General features: G+C 40.7%; 1 protein-coding gene across 1 annotated transcript in view; it reads right to left on the reverse strand.

Annotated features, from left to right (window-relative positions):
- Positions 1-558: 558 nt before the first annotated feature.
- pcdh15b (protocadherin-related 15b) overlaps positions 559-17918 on the reverse strand; it is a 302478-nt gene continuing 285118 nt past the window's right edge. Inside the window, exons 34-38 of the mRNA XM_036572205.1 lie at positions 11196-11217; positions 10743-10781; positions 9262-9335; positions 5934-6063; positions 559-1728 (exon numbers count right to left, since the gene is read on the reverse strand). Of these exons, the coding sequence (XP_036428098.1) occupies positions 1150-1728; positions 5934-6063; positions 9262-9335; positions 10743-10781; positions 11196-11217 (844 nt within the window). The 3' untranslated portion in view covers positions 559-1149. The remainder of the gene's footprint in view (positions 1729-5933; positions 6064-9261; positions 9336-10742; positions 10782-11195; positions 11218-17918) is intronic.

A 17918-nucleotide genomic window follows, 5' to 3' on the forward strand; every position in this document is an offset into this window, starting at 1 on the left:
CTGTTGGGCACTCTCTCTCATTGCTGCAGGCCATTTCCACTTTGCTGATACTCACAAGAGCAACACTTTGAAAGTGATACTCATAGACATGTCTAAGCCTGGACGCATGTCTATGTGAGGAAATAAAGAAAAAGCACTGTGTAAGCTGAAAGCTGGAGAACGTTAAAACAGAACCCCTTTATATATGAACCATGTAAAAAAGCTCTGACAAGCGTCCATAAAGTCACAAACGGAAAAGAAAAAATTTCATTTCAAGCTCATATTTTGACTCCTAGAACTATGATAATAACTCCCTGGCCTTATGAGTATTAAGGGCATAATTCACCCACTGCACATTACCACCATACAAAAGTGTTGAGGGTTATTTGTTTTATACATCTGTCAGGCTCTCTGTACCAGAGCTGAGATGAATAACTTCATAATATGTTTTTCAAGGAGAGAAGCAAGCTTGAAAACATGTCCTCTGAGTAATAGTGAAGTGCATTCGATTTTCAAGGGAGCACAAGGAAATATGTTGTTTCTTGCTTTTGAACAAAGGCAAAAAAAATACACCACATCTTGACCAGGAATGTTTATTGATGTGCCTGTTCTGCTCTCCGACCTCAAGAAATAAACAAATGCTTTGCTAACATCTTCGCTTCAAAAAGAAAAAGAAAAATCAGCAAAATACTGGCAAACATAGAAGTATTCCCAGCTTTGTATAAAAATTATATGTAACACTCCCAACTCTTTTTACCAACCAGTTAATTGTGGCACTGAGTAGGTACATAGTACACCCCTGATTAAACCTATTTATCTTCATTGGTAAATGTTTACAAAAAATAACACCTCAGCAGATATGTTTGCTCTTGCCATAGAAACTCTAAAAACACAAAATAAATATTCCTGTGTACAGTGTTTCGGCAGCTTTAAAAAAAAAAAGTTCATGGGTGACAATCAGTGGACCAAGAACACCAATGTGCAGGTTGCTTATGAGCTGGATAGTCAACGAGCAAGCTCACTGGTGACTTTCAGAAGGCCAAGAAAAGCAGACGTAATACTGAATAAAAGTGCAATTTCATTGTAATGTGGCAAAATAACTGTCTGTGAGCGTTCCTTTTTTGTTTATTAAGACAACAGAAATGAACTTGAGTTGCATTATATATCAAGTCACAGCTTCGTCATTGGTATGTGCAGGTTATTCCAAGGCCCCATCCACAGTTCTTCCTCATCGGACTGTGTGCGGTCACTGTGCGACCCTAGCAGGTCCCTCACCTCCTCATTGTCTACTGTGGACTCTTGCTCGTCCACGTTCTGCGTTCTTTCGCTTTCTCCTTTCGCCATGTTGGACTTGGAGGCTATACTCTCTGGGCCCGTGGTGCTGGAGGCCAGGGACCCGCTGGAGGGCTGGGCGTTAATGTTCTGCTCGCCCCCGGTGGCGCCCACAACGGTGGGGCTGTTGAGAGGAACTCTCTCCTCTTGAGTCACAGCCAGTTTGTCCAGTTTCTTGAAGTGCTTCCCCAGCCGGACGGGCGAGCTGAATTTGATGTTGTTGGTGTGGGCTGCTCGCCGCGTCCGGATGATGGAGCCGTTCTGGGCCAGATAGATGCTCCCGTTGATGTTACTGTGGCTGTTAACATTCACGTTGGACAGGCGATTCCGGTGAGCCTCTGGGGCACTGTCGTCCCCTGTTGAACTGGTCTCGTACTCGCGATCCACCACCAACTTGATTCGCTTCTTTCTGGCATACTGTAACAGGAAGAGCACGCATACAAAAGGTAATGAGCTGACGGAAAAGAAGCAGAACCGATTTGAGGCTGATTTAGTCAGATTTCACAAGAATTCAGTCTGATTATTTTGATCAAATTAATATCACTTTTGAAAAATACCCTGAATACATAATGCGTTAATGTGACTGGAGTTACTACTTACACATAGTAGAATATAGACAACAAAAAAACACACTCTAAGGCCCTGAATTACTCAGTGTTTGCACATGTAAAAACACATGCAAAATTGATAAACAAAAATGTCCAAGCTGATCTACTAGAGGACTACATCTTTCATATGATTACTGTTCATTTTGCGTGTTTGACTTAATGAATATGCAATTTAGATATAAACGTAGGATGGTGTCAATGCAAATACATAAATTTAGCACCTGTAGTGCGATTTACAAAGCCTGGAAATAAAGCTTACCGAAATATTTTTAGCAAGAAAATGAAAATGTTGTATATAACACATATAAGAACTGAATATGTAGTTAATTAAGTGCCTCACTCCAGTGATTATACTCGCTCCTCACTGAAACGTGATTGGTGACTGAATTCATTGATTAGAAAAAAAGAAAGCTGATGCGCAGCCAATAGTGTAGAACCAAGCTAAAGTCAGGCCAAAAAATAAAACTGCCAGACAGAGGCAAATGGAGGAAACTCAGCCTAAAGGTTCACAATACAAGACAATATCATGGACCAGAGCTTATTAGTGCCAGGATCTATGATCGTATTTATTAGGGCTTGTTTTTTTAGATGTTTAAATTTGAAAATAACATGGCAATTTATTTTGGCCAAACTTGATTTAATATAGTTATAACCAATTATGGTGATGCCAATTCCTGATTCTAGAGATCTACCGCATTAGTGAGTTTAGATCCAACACACCTGGCTCTAATACTTAGATTCATAGTCCAGAAGTTTACTTTTTGCCTGAGAAACCAGCACCTTTTCACAGCTCACACTGTAATCCCAGCACCTTAACCATTTCAAAAACACTGCCAGTGTCAGCTTGGGTCATTAGATACAATGAGTTTTCTGAACAAACATCTCAGCAGTGCCACTGCTGTGATTTTTCAGAAGCTTTACCTCAAATCCAGAAAACATCCCATATATAGGGGCAGAAATAGCCACATTTTTGTGTCTTAAAGAGGTTAAAGAACAAAACCTTGATTGGATAGATTTCAGAGTGGAATGCAGAAATAGGCCTTCAGAGAAGAAAACATGCAATAACGAAAGTCAGAAATGCAGAGCACTCTGGGAAAGATCACAGCAACACACTCACGGTGTGCAAACAAGCCACCAGTTTAAACTCCAAACAGTAATTAAAGTAGACTTTCATGCTTACTGAGTAGGTCTGATGCTAATTTAGGATGTTGTAACGGACTCATCAGTATCTGAGTCAGCCTCGTCTTTCTCCTCGTTGTCTTCTGGACTTGCTGTTTCATCTGCAGAGACCTGAAATTTGTCGCTATAATTTTCCTCGTCTTCAACTATAGGTGAAAGATTAGTGCTCTTTGTGTTTCCTCCCACATAACTGTTGTCTTCAGACGAATGGTACTTGCTATGAGTTCTAGAGCCTTGATTCCTCTTAGAACCCAAAGCGTGCTTAAAACTAGAGGAGATGGACTCTGGTTCATCCTCCTCTGACCCTTCCTCGCTTGACTCCTCTTCATTGGAGGAGCCCGATGTAAAACTGACCTCCTTGACGCTACTGGATGTAGATCCAGTTCGTCTCTGGGTGCAGGTGCTGTTTGTCTTACTGGAACTGGACAAAGCAGGTTCAACTGTGGAGGGTGACTCTGCCCCAGAATTGTCTGACTCGACTCGGCCCACTGAGATGTCTTCTTCTGTCTCTTGTGTGGTCTCAGTCTCTTTCTCTGACTCATCTGTCTCTGATTCTTTCCCACTGTCTGACTCTTTCTCAGTCTCTGACTCCTTCTCAGCTTCTGACTCTCTCTCAGTTTCTGTCTCTGTCTCAGAACCTTGGTCTGTATCCGACTGTTTATCTGTCTGTGACTCACCTTCAGAGTCATCTTCCTCAGCTTTTGAATGGCTCCCTTTGTCAGAGTCCTCAGACATTGCTTGTTCCTCATCTGAATCAAAACTACTCATATATGCCACTTCTTCGTGTCTGTTTGAATAACTCTGTGTGGTTGATATGGCACTGTTTTTTCCTGAGTAGGTTTCCCGAATAGCAGCTTCTTTGAAAAACTCTCTGTTGCGCCCAGTCTCTTGAGAATCGCTGGGGAAACTCTGTGACTCCCTCTCAGAATCACTAGTTGCCTGGGAAACAGAGGCCTTCCCCTCACTTGAGCTGTCTGTAATGTTGCTTGTGCTGTTTTGAGACTTTCTGCGAGTGCGTGGCTTTTTTGAGATGTTCATTCGACTGAGGATCTTCCCCAGGTGTGTCTTTGCTGAGGTCTTTCCTTCTTTATACTGGAAGTAGTTGCCATCAATGACCATGCCACTGTCCAAGCTATCGGAACGGTGGCCTTGAGTTAATTTAGGGGGTGCTGCACTCTCTGGCTTCTCCATCATCGGAAATATTCGGGCTTTCTTCCACGGAGTGTGGCGAGGTGCTGGTGGACCAGAGGACTTGCCTGTGGCAAGTAGTTTGCTAAGTTTCATCACTGCTTTGAGTTTGGTCACAGCCTTTGAGCTGTGAGGGGAAGCAGTGCCCTCTGCTGGCTTTGGTTGGGTCTGCTCTGGCCTGGGAGGCTGATCTTTAAGAACTGGTTTCGGAGGTCTGTGTGGAGCCAGCCTTCTACCATGCCTCGCAACCTGTTGCAGTCCATACTGCTATCATTTTGATTGTAAAGGGTTATCAGTATATCTACACATTTAACATTCAGTTACTTGCCACTTTACTAGGTAGCTTATATCCATTTTATCAGGTCCACTTACTTTGTAGTTCTACAATTACAGGTTGGAGTTCTTTTTGCTTCCCTGCATAATTTGTTAGAACACCTTAACCTTGTTTGTCAACTGTCAGGACCCCCAAACAATCACCACTGAGCAAGTATTATTTGAGTGGTGGATCATTATCAGCACTGCAGCAGACAGCAGCACGCTAGTGGCACAGAGTGGATCATATACAGCAGTTATTAAACAACTGTCACGTCTAGGCTGCACTGCAAAAATCAGAGCAAAATCTTTGCAGGTAAAATGATCTCATATCAGTGCAACGAAAGCCTTGTGAGTGTAAGATCATTTTGTTTAATTTAAGAACATAACAATTACATTAAGTAATTTATGGCAAAAAACAAGCACAAAGAGCCACTGATTAAGTCATTATGATTATTGTTTCAATAGTTATAATAATAAATCAGGTCTCCTCTTACAAAGCTTGGTAAGCAGACTTGGCTTATGATGGCTTAATTCTAGTATGAAGTGTAATAATTTGGATATCAAAACCAATCTTGTCTTACCAAGAGCCAAGAAATAGACTATTTTGTCCATGTTTCATATCATTGAGCATGAAAACAGAATCTTAGATGCACATTTCACATTTAAATGCTATATGTACATATTTTCTTGCTAGCTTTGAGATTTTTAACGTGATGCGATGATATATATTACTGCTTATTTCAAAAAAGGAGTTTTTTTTCTATCCAAATGTTTTTCTGCTAGAAATTAGCATTTACGCCTCAGTTTTGAATATATTTTTGTAGTTTTTGTGAATGGCTTGCAGTGTGTTGTCCGCCAAACAAAAATATCCAGTCGACAGCATCCTGCGGTCAGAAACACAAACTGTAAAACAACAGATGAGTTATTGGACAAACAAGGTAGGTCTGTCTAATAAAGTGGATGGTAAGTGTACACAGTGTTTAAAAACTCCAGAAACACTGCTGTGTCTGATCCACTCGTACCAACACAACACTCACTAACATACCATTACCATGTCAGTGCCGGTGCAGTGCTGAGAACGATCCACCACCCAAATAGTACCTTCTCTGTTGAGTTCGTAATAAATTATGCAGAGAAACAGATGGACTATAATCTGTAATTGCAGGATTACAAAGTACCCCTGTATGGTAAGTGGACCTGATAAATCTTCAATGAATGTAGATACAAGATGTAATAGGTGTAATAGGTGTACCTATTAAAGTGTCCGGTCAGTGTATGTCTATTGTACCTCTTAATATTTGCATGGAAAGAATAAAAAAGAACGCCAGCTACCTCTCCTTCTGATTCATGGGGACTGTAATAATAGCTGCCATCATCCTCCACGATCACCTCCCCATACTCATCATATGTCCCAGCTGGAGAGATTAGCTTCCTGCGACTGCCATACTGAGGCAATTCGTACCTGAAAGATAAAATCAGAGGAAACACTAAATACATTATGAGCACCTGCACAGTAACAGTGTCAAACATACCTGCTGGCATGCACACAAAAATAATGATTTTATATGTTCATCACCCTCTAGACACTGCAGCCCTTGACATTCAAGTTGTTAATTTGCAAACATGGCGCAATAACAGCTAAATAAATTAAAGAGAGCCATGAAAGAGAGCCATGTCTCCAGATGCTGATAATTATATTGGCTGTTTATGATCTCTATTTAGTTTAAAGCCCCCATATATTTTTCACTTACTTATCTTCTTGCCCTACAGCATCTCTATGATGCTTGCAGCAAACAAGCACTCACAATGTCCCCGTAACACTGGGTAAGCATGGCCACAACAGGCTTTGATTAAGGGCTCTGAGTACCCCTGGGGAGGATCAGGCTGTCTAAACTCAAACTCAGTTCAGATTAGTGGAGAGACCATCACGTCACTGGAGCAACAGACAGGATTTATTTATTGTAGCAACCACAAGGGGCAGTGTGAATTCAGTCTCCAGAGAGCTTTCCAGTGATAACGTGAAGGACACAAGGATTACTTTAATTAACTGTTCAGTTAAAGTCAAATTCAAACTAAAAGTAGGATTGGTAACACTTGCAATGCTCATCAGGCTACATGACGCATACATAATCCCTTCATGTCTATTGACATAAACCTACGTAAATATTAATAAAGGGTTATTCCAACAGGCACTGTCTGTCCTAAAGGCTGCTTCTGTCACCTTTGAAGTTGACTAGGATTGCTGCACCAATGTTTAAATCAAATTAAATGCTTATAAATACATTTTTCAAGAACTCAGCATAACAAAAACAAATAATTTCTACTGCATAACACACACATTCAAATATAGCATGTATTATCTATTTTATAGATTTTAAACTAGTTCTAGTTTCTAGTATAAAGTGTAATCATTTGGATATCAAAACCAATCTTGTCTTACCAAGAGCCAAGAAATAGACTATTTTGTCCATGTTTCATATCATTGAGCATGAAAACAGAATCCTAGATGCCTATTTTATAGATTTTAAACTAATATATAATGGATATATACTTTGAGACTGCAATACAGTGTAGCCCATAGGACCACTGCAGGCTGGATATTTTGGATTGAGGACTATTCTGGATTAGTTTGATATACAAGATGGCTCTTTTTTCTACATGCTCGTTCAATGTTTTATGTTTCTGCAGTCGTTCTTTACTCGTTGCAACTCAAAGGTAAAATACTGAGGGAGACATGCCAGTGTTTAGACAAAAGAGGGCTGGAATGCAACAAAGAACTGGATCAAGCTTTTTTTAGCCTGTACTTAATCCATTAACATATGCCAAGATCAGACATCCTTAAATTTAATAGCTCCAAATGCTTATTCAAGCTGTATTAGTTGTACCAGAGGAGGTCTAATAATGTAATTTGTGTGTGATTTGGATGGCTGGATATAAAGGATATATTATATGTATAATTTCCCCAAATTACCCCAAATAGCCCAGACTGAAACATCATCGCTTGGGACATTTACGTGAGAATTATGCAACAGGAGCCACACTTCCAAATAACAACATGTAGTTAAATGGCCTCCAAATACAGAGGCAAAAAAAAACCACAAAAAACAAAATGCAACACCGGGTGAGGGAGTAGACTTCACATCTTATTTCAATGTCAGGTGATGCCCATTTGAAAAGATGGTGCATAATCATATGTACTGAAGGGAATATACACCGAACTGTTGTGGATTTCAGTAGTCTAGTCATGAACTTGAGGATTACGGAAGTGGGTCAAATCGAACTCTATTTCAGCTGTTACCCTTGTCTTCAGGTTGCAAAAAAAAATAAAGAAAAAAAAGGGAAAAAATTGGAAGTGCCATTTCTATTACACAGTTTTGTTATTATATTACTGAGAAGTCGATACAAACAGGATTACTACTACTGAGGGAGTTCCAACTTCAGCATATCTTAGAAGGTAATTCACCCTGGAATTATTACTTAATTATTAGCAGACTTGTTAAAATTATTGACTTTGCAGATTCATATTGGATTAAAATTGCAGATCTTGTAGGTAATCAAATTATAGCACCTCCCAAGGTAAAACTAATCCATCTCAAATATGCCGTACCAGTGGGAAAACATTTTCATACATTTTATAACCTTAAGTTGACTTTTTACGACTTTTTAAAGATCTGCAGGAACCCTGTGAACATAACACCTATATCAGGTGACCAATTTTTTCAGACACTGGGTTGTGTCATGACACGTTATAACATGTTATAACCAATATTATTTTATTTTAGTGTATGTCACAGTGTTATAATGCTGACGATATTACATAGCTTAAATCTTTTAAATGCTTAAACAAACTTCATTTTACTTAAGGGCCGCAGAAAATGTATACTTTTGTTTAATCAACCTGACTTGGCAAGTTATATCATATTATCAGCATTATGTCACTGTTACATGCACTGAGCTACGAAGTCTCATTTAACACCAAAAAGTGTCGTGACATGAACTAACATCAGAAAAGACATCAATAACACCTGACATAATGTTATTTGAGCCTAATATTATTTCAACTTGACATCAAAGTTAGCAAATAAAACCTTTTGTGACAAATTAAGTATCCAGAAATGTTTATGCAGGTCAGTGTCATGTAGCCTTATGAACACTGCCCTACAGTAGATATTTACTTAATCAAAGCTATTGAGATCAGATCTTTGGGGTAATAGCGGCAAAAAGCTTACATCTTTAAACCTCAGTCTTTCAAGGATTCACTTCCAATGAAGAAATGCTCAGCCCTTAACTCACACCATACGATTCAGTCTCCATTTCCACTTTCTCTTCTGTGAGATGCCATATGGACAATTCTCACTGTACACGGCTCAGTGAATAATTAGCTTGGCTATTATAGTGGGAGAAAATGCCAGCGGCAGCTCACTGAGTCGGACGTAAAAAGATGGCACTAGTAATTCCTGGGTGAAATGGAGTGGGCTTAACAATAATATCAGCTCATGTACTCCAAGTACCATTCCAGGAGCACTTCAATTTGAGTTCCATTGCTTGGGGTGGCGTTTAAAAGCTGTGAAAAATGATTGTTTGGATGGGGCATGCTGTGAGGGTCCAAAGGCACGTGAGAGTGGATGGTCTGGTCCGAGCGTGCTGAACACACACTCACCCGTGGTCATAATTATAGTAATCCTGTGTATAATAGTCCTGGCCAGGGTCGATGCCAGACTCCATAGATAGTTCCTGTGGTCAGAGTAAGAGTCATTATTCAGAGAGTTCATAGAGTTCCTCAGAGAAGAATATATGAAAGTTAAGAGGCAGTCTCCGCTTAACATAAATGTAGAAATCTGTAAACCAGCTACACCAGCTGAACTTAAGTATGACTGTAAGTTAGGATTAAAAAAGTCCATCCTAAATAATAAGTTGATAGTCGTTAAAAACTGGCGATGTAGAATATTTTGGCTGCACCACAGACACTTAGTGTATCAATACAGTGCTGTTATGAACTGCTACAATATATACGTTTGCCCCACGTAACTAAGCTTCAACATAGCTTTGTTCTAAATTAAAATGTACACTTACCCTTTAGTAGCTGCAACATCCACTGTAAAAAATACTTTCACATGGTTGTTTGAGTTAAGAGATGGGAAAACTTAACGTAAACTTTTCTGTGTTCAGCAGATTTGCTATTTCTGTTGCTAATTTTGTGCTAAATTTGTGGCAAAACAGTCCCAGTTTGAACAAGGCCACATCCAGAATCCTAAACATTTTTCAAATGTATACTACTCTACAGCTAAAATGTAACACTAGCTGGCAAATAGAAAATACTACAGCTATAATTTGGCACTGAATGGCAGCTAATGATCCCTTTTCAGTATTACATATTTAGTTCAACTCTGGAATTAGACACTATTCAGCTATTGATGGGCATTTCAAGTAATTTTGTCATCGACTGAGTAAATAAAAGCATAGTCAAATTAACTTAAACCCTGGACAAATGAACAAATCTAAATGAACTGCGGTTTACAATAAAATGAGCTACTCAAAATATTCACTATCTTGTATTTGCACTTGATATGTGCTTGTTTTGCTTTGCTGCTTGGGGTTCTCAGTTGGTGGTGCTCAAACTGGGACTGTTTTGCCACAAATTTAACACCAAACTAGCACTGGAAGTAGTGAAGATGCTAATAATTATTAATCTGTTTAAATTTGCTAAACACAAATAAGTTTATATTCATTTTCCACATCTCTCAAATCAAACAGCCATATGAACATTATTACAGTGAATGCAGCTTCTAATAGACAGTGGTGTGAAATTCAGCTGCTACAACTGGCTACAACAAGGTAATGTTTCACTTCGAGGAGTCACAGGTACTCTTTATTTATTATTAGAAATGTTTTCTAAGTGGTGCCAAATGTCTAGTCCATTCAAGGTTGAACGACTGATATGTACGGTATATATCATACGCTCACTTTTATAAATGCTTTTATACAGCAATGCTTTCACGCTTTTGTAAACAAATGTATTCCACTTTATGAGACAAGCTGGTGTTTAGAAGCTTACATTATGATGTAGTACACTTTCAAAATCCTTTTAAAGTAATGTATTGTAGTATTGTTCATCTTTCTAACAGGATAAGAGAGATGTACCTCTGGTCTCAAAAGAGAAGGCCGAAGCAACTGCTGTTGCTACAGATGAAGCAAAAGGGAATCATTGCAGAAAAAAGAGGAAAGAAATAAGAGGTAAGAAATAAGAGGACAGAAATATTACACTTCATGAGCAAGGAAGAAATGACAAAGAAAAGGTCAGGCACAACTGTATAAAATATACAGGAGAAAAAAAAAGTTATTCAGTTGAAGACTGTGTTCAAAGAAACATCTTCATATTCGTGGCAAAGGCAGACTGATGTAATTCAAGGTCCTAAATTAAACCTATGACTAACAATAGGAAATTTATTGTCTCTAAAAGCAAAGATGGACAGATTGAACAGGAAAAACAAACAAATCCTGTCACTGGCAAAGTAACCAATAAAAAGGGTCCACAAAATAGAAGATGGGACATAATTTCAACGTAATTTCATTCAAAGGAATAAAAGTACATACCTCTTGATGTCCATATCCTCTCCTGTGAGGAGATAACAGTACATCAGTCAGATTATCAGGATAAACCACTTCCTGAAAACCATTTTTACGTTCTGTAGCTAAAACGCAAAGCTTATCTCTGAAGTGGTCTCCAATGTTTTGCAGATTTAAATTCATGAGATTGAGAATAGTTCCCAAAACGATGTTTCTTTATGTGGTGGAGATGAGAATGATGCTTGGATATAGAATAATGAAATGACTTTTTTCATGACTGCAAGCAGAGACTTTGAAAAATGTGGAAGAGATGGAAATAGGAAGTAATAAAGAGATGGAGGACAAAAAGACAGACACTCTGGTTGTCAAAAAGAGTTTACATTTAGAAGTTCAGACTCTGGTGCTGGAATTACAGGGAAAAAAGTCAAGGGTAAAATTTTCAAGGGTGTGAATTTGAGTATAAATGATTTCATTTGTGAAGTAATGGTTCAACGTGTACAAATGGATAAGTGGTCATTTCTGGCTTTTGAATGTCATTTGCAAGGTACACAGGGATCAGTGTTGATTATTTTGGTTTAGCCTACAATACTTTTTGAAAGTGCTGAAAGCCTTTTTTATGCCAGTTTAAGACCAATTCAGGGCCAAGGTTTTCAGCCAGCCTGATGGCTAAGCTGCATTCATTCTTTAAAGAAAGGCATAGCCTGCAGGCTTAAACCTGAGGTCTTTAAATTACCACTACTTCAGACTGAGAGTGAGAGAACAACATACCAGATCAGAGAACTGCCAGATCAGAGAAATAGCAATGCAAAGCAGTGTGCCTCTGCAAGGACACAGAGCAACTGTGTATTTGAGTGTAGGAAGAGATTTACACTTCCAGCAGCACCTCGCAAGTGCTCAGATTCCATGACCTCAACAAGAATGAGATCCACAACAGCACTCAGAGAGAAAGAACAAGGAAATGCATCTAACCGCTGAAGGCTGGAGAGGAGGAGGGGGGGGGTGAGAGGGGGAATAAGAGACAGAGAGCAGCATCTCTCTCAGCCTGCGAGGCCACTTCACACAAAGCACGGCAAATTAGAATTCCGTTCGGGCAGCTGATCACCGGGCGCAAATTACCGCAATTGTTCTCCGATGGGAGAGTAATGAGGAATTCAAATGAAGATTTATCGCTAAACAATAATCCATGACTTTCAGGGGACTTCTTTCTGGGAGTTCTGTCTCTGGTCACACCAAATGTGTGTGAAAGTGTCCATGGCCTAGCCCACATATCTGTGTATGGGCATCAGCATAAATCTTCTCCATTAGGTCGCACAAGGCAATTTCCCCTGCTAGGCTCTATTGGGTCTGCCTAGATGAAGTCTGCCATCATTGGTAATGCATGTATATACAGTTAACTATATGCCCAAAACTATACAGAATTACCTTTTAATTAGTGAATTTAGCTACTTTAAGGTGCATCTATTGAGTCTTGCAATTGAGTGTATAATCTCCATAGAAAAGCATTGCTGATAAAATGGGATGCTTTGGAAAATCAGCATATAAGCCTAAGGTCAATATGCTCAATGTATGGTCAGCTAGAGGGGTATTAAAGCTCTCCAACGTTGGGCTGTGCAGCAATGGAACTAGTTTATCTGGAGTGATGGAGTACTGCTGAAAACCTCAGGGATGAGTTGGGATGAGCAGTGTTTGTGATCCAGAACTAATCACTCAGCATCAGTAACTGACCTCACTAATGCTCTTGTAGCTGAATGTAATCAAATCCTTATAGCAAATGCTGCAACAGCTAGTGTAAAGCATCCCCAGAAGAGAAGAGGATGAACAAACTCCCTATTAACCTTTAAGGCTGATGCCAAAGCGTGGCTTTTTCTGCCATATAATCTGTTGCTCTACATTAATAACTTAATTTCTCAATGCTATGGATGCATTTATTTAATACGTAAAGATTGCAAAAACCAAAGCCAGGTAAATCCAAAATGTTTAAGAGATTTATATAATTTGTCTCACAAACTACCGTTTTGAACAGGAATTTAAGTCACATCAATCACATTTTTTTGTTACTCTGATTAAACAGTCCAATAATGAGTGGTTACCAGTTGGAGCTGCACTCTGAATAAGCTTTCATATTTGCTTGAAAAAAAAATCGTGCATCGTTTACGCAGGCATAGAAAACATGGTAGCACATAAAAAGTGCTAATTCCATTCCCTGATACGTTTCGCTGTGGCCAATGTCCACTGTAAACCCTCTGGCAGCAGATTTAAGTTAAAATGCCATTGCCAAATTCTCACAATGGATTGCTGGTGAGACATTCGGTTCAGAAGAGACACTGATTTCAGAAGAAATGTTGGATGAGCAGGTGTCTACAAACTTATATTAAAATATATATTATTAAAATATAGTGGCTATCTTCTCCAGCACTGATTCTGCACTTTGAATGTCCAGACAAGAAGACTGACCCTGTGGATGGTCTGTGGTAATGCTATAGGGACAGCATGGAAAAAGTACACATCAGAAACAACCTTATCTTTATTTTATAAGCCTATACGATGGCTTGAAAAAGTCGTGCTGCTCCATAAAATAATATAGCAGAACTTGATTACGAACAAAAGCTTTCCAAAGCTTGGTTCGGCTTATGCAGTACAATCCAGATAGAAACAGATGACTAAGCATATCCTCAGGTCATCATTGCTTTTGTTTGTCTTTACAGAGGTTCCCCATTGTTTTAAATGAAATAAAGATGTCTGCTGTTTGCTCCCTCATATTGCAAATATGTCATGATAGTAGTCCGAGCAATCTTATAGAAGAACAGTGCTGGAGAATATATAAAAAAAAAAAATCGAGATGGCGCAGGTGGGAGTAAACAATAACACATCAAAAGTGGACTGAATTTACCCCCCAAATAAAAGAATACTCTACAAGGAAACAAGAACACAATACAAAGAACATTTGAATGCCTCCCTTCCTAAATTATCTTTTCCAATATACTTTTCTGCAGCCTTTCAAAACATTTTACAACGCTCGAAAAAGGAAACACAATAACAGCGGATGATGACGCTGACGGAAGCTGGCGATAATCACCTGTGATGATGCAGGGCCCATCCTTTAATGGAGCGCTAATTAAAGTTGGGATTAAGGAGACGATGGCTGAATCAAATGCGCTGCGCTGCCGTTTGAAAGACGAGACAGGGGCTACGAGGCCAGATGCACATCCGTGATTGATTGGGCTCGTAATTAAAACCACCCGCATTCAGATTCGTCAAGCCGATTAGTACCTGTAACAGCTAAGGTGTGTGGAGTCATGGAGCATCATAGGCGTTTGACATTGAGATGGGTTCAGTTCACTTCTTTGTCTCTTCAGTGTGTGTTTTTTGCTCTGAACTGACATGTCTCTTGAGAGCCAACTCTTTCCTGTAACGGAGTCACAATATTCTGTAATGGGTGCACTTGAGAAATAAATTAAATGGAGAGCAGGATATTGTAAGTGACTGTCGTCTTCTGGAATACAACTTCAGCCGGAGGTCGCAACTCTCGCTTTCAAAATGGTGGGACGGTGTCTACCTTTTCCTTCTTGCCATCAAAGCAGAGAGAGTGTGAAGGTTTTCCGGCCTGTGTGTGAACCATATGACTTTGTTTTGAAGGCCTTTACATAATGCATGAGGCCGCAAACCTGTACAGGCTGTGCTAACACAAAAGAGAAAGTGAGCAGAGCGAGAGAGAAAGAGAAAGAGAAGATAGAAGGATTTGAGCATGCAGCGTACCCAGTGCAAAGCTTTATGGAGGACATTTATTCAGTGCAGCAAGACTAAAGTATAGTCCAATTTTCAGCAGGATGAGAATAACAAAAGTCCAATAGATGGTAAAATACACAATACGTTCAAAAGAAGCCTGACTCTCCTAATGCTCAGTGAATTCAGCTGCTTTAAGGTGCACCCATTATTGACACATGTTAATTGCACACACACATATAATTTTCATAGAAAAGCATTGTTAATAGAATGAGATGCTCTAAACCTTAGAGGAGCCTAATGCTAAGTGTCAGCTAGAGGGGAATAAACACCCATCCATCTCCAATGGGCTGCGAAGCAGTGGAACTGCATTCTCTGGAGTGATGGAACAACATTAGGTACTTTTGGGATGAGCTGCAGTGTGGTTCGTGATTCAGAACTTATCATCCAACAATGTGGCTGAATGCAATCAAATCCACATGGCACTGTTCCTCCAGCAAAGGGGGTCTGACTCCCTTTTAATACACTTTATTTCACACGAAACACTGGATGAGCAGGTGCCTACAAACTTTTGGACATATAGTGTACTTTTTATTATAAAACGGACTTAATAAGTTAGCAACTCACTCATTCAGCTTTCATGCACATTCAATAATCTAACTGCCTAATCTACTCTAAATCATAAAACACAAATACTCTAAATACTAAAACAGCTCTGCTTCTCTGAACTGATTAAATGTGTTGTATGTTCAAAAATGAAAGACATATTGAGCAAGAGATATGTGATTTGACAGTGATGTGAAAAGACAATGATAAAAATGATTTGAGTAAAAACAATACAACAAATATGAGGATATCAAATAAGTCACTGAGAGATGGAAAAGAGAAATGAGGACAGAAGACTGAGAGAGTTTTACAGGATAGTGGACTGAGATGGAAAGCGTTTCTCCAGCTCTTCCACAATGGAGTCCATGTTTGGGTCGCTGCGCTCTGCCTCCTGCATTGGTTCTACCTCCGGCTCGCCTGTCTCCGACTCCACTGTCACCTGTGGCTTCGGTGCCATCTTTGACAGCCGCTGCTTTTTGTCTATTTGACTGTACATGTTGGCAACGGATTTCTCTATGTCCGCTATGTTCTGTATGTTCTTTAGGATCCCCTTGAGTTCTTTCTTGGGAGGCTCAGGGTCGGCTGAGAGGGGTGGTGGTGGAGGGCGTAAGGACACCGGTCTTAGGGATGTCACTGAGGGCAAAGGAGGAAGGACAAATGCGGAGGCAATCTGAGAATGAGAGGAAGCAGGGGAGGAGGGAGGAGGTAGAGGAGGAGGGGGTGGAGGTTTGGGATGAGGTGGTGAGGGGAGAGAGTGAGGAGAGGGACTGGATGGGGGGGATGCGCAAGATGTAGAAGTCAGGGGTGGTGAAGTTGTTGGTGGTGGAGGTGCAGGTACATCAGGAGGATCTGGGATGATCTCCACATTAACCTCATAGGCCTCTTCCCCAATGTAGGCAGACAGGCTGCCATACTTGCGCAAGCCTGGCGGGGTAGGCTTGCGACTTGGGGGTGGCGTACCATCGCTCTGTGTGATTATAATGGCTGGAGGGCCACCATCCCTCCCTATTGCTATAGCAATGGACTGCGGTGCCTCGGATGCCGAGAGGAAGAAGTCTGAGGACAGGGAACCCCGGGAGTCACGGCCCTGCTTCTGCTTCATCTCCTGCAGGGCTTGTTGCTCGAACTGCCGTGCTTGCTCCTTGACTGTCAGCTTGGGCTCAGGTCCCTCACCTGCCAGGCTATCGAAGGCATCCAGATGCTCCTTGCTGTCCTTCAGCTCCATCTTCAGAAGCTGCAGCTCCCACTGCACAGGGTCCATCACCACCTGCCGGCTGCGTAGGCCCTCATTGGTCTCCCGCTTGCGAAGCCTGGAAGGCAATGTCCAAGAGTGGCCAGATCGACTGGATGGGAAGCGCAAGCTCTTCAGACCCTTGATGCCAGGTGAGTGCAAACCAAGCAAGTCCCGGCGCCACTGGGACTTTCCCAGATGCTCTGGGATGCTGACATTGCCGTCGTCATGGTATAGTGGGTTGGTGGTGGTCAGAGGGTTGTCATCAGACAAGAAGGTGATGTTGCTCTCGGATCGGGGCAGGTTGTTCAACAGGATGCCATTAGCTGTGGACTGTTTGTGTGCCGCAATGGCACGCGAGGCGAATGAACTGATGAGCCGCTGCCGATCACCCTCCTCCAAGACACACCTTTTATTCCTGTTCTCACCACAATGGCACAAGAAGACAGAGTTAGCTGTTTGAGGAAAGGAAGAGACTGGCAAGGATGGAGGGTGAATAGGTGGGAGAAACCAGCCACGCTGCTAAAGCTTCTATGCATCCATAACTTGCACTATATTACAACAGGGGGCATCCAGATCCACGAAATGTTGTATAACATATCCCGCTAAACCAACACCCAGTAAGTCCAATAACAGCAGAATATGATATATAGACTGCAGTGGTTTACTACTGTAGGTAAGAGAGGATGTATCGCATAATAAGCAGAAAAGGGACCACATCTACCAAACATACAGCAGCACTAGGCAGCAATCAGAGTGCTTTGGCAGCTAATGTTAGGAGCAATAAGGTGTACTTACTTAGGTCTGATATCCAGGATAGGAAAGACACGACGGAAAGAAAAGATGTAATACGAATGTTGAATGTTATTCAGAATGGTATGGAACATCCAGAGGATAATGACCATGGCAAAGATGTATGTACCTATGGTACTGCAAGCTATGTTCACAGGAAACAAGAACAACAGTGTTTCCAGTGACAGTGGTCGGTTTTGCAAAAATCTGCTTGTTTCAGACCTAGCCTTGCAGTATCTACGGTAACAGCAATGGATTACGGTCCAGCTTGAGGGAAGTCTATTGATTTTTCTTTTTTTCTTTTTTTTTTTAACGACCTACTGCCAACTTCAAATTAGGTTATGCAGGCCAAAGACTTATCGGTGTTTGTGCAAGACAAAACGGGGCAACAAAAAACA

The sequence above is a fragment of the Colossoma macropomum genome, unplaced genomic scaffold (genome assembly GCF_904425465.1).
Source record: "Colossoma macropomum unplaced genomic scaffold, Colossoma_macropomum, whole genome shotgun sequence".
NCBI classification, from domain to species: domain Eukaryota; kingdom Metazoa; phylum Chordata; class Actinopteri; order Characiformes; family Serrasalmidae; genus Colossoma; species Colossoma macropomum.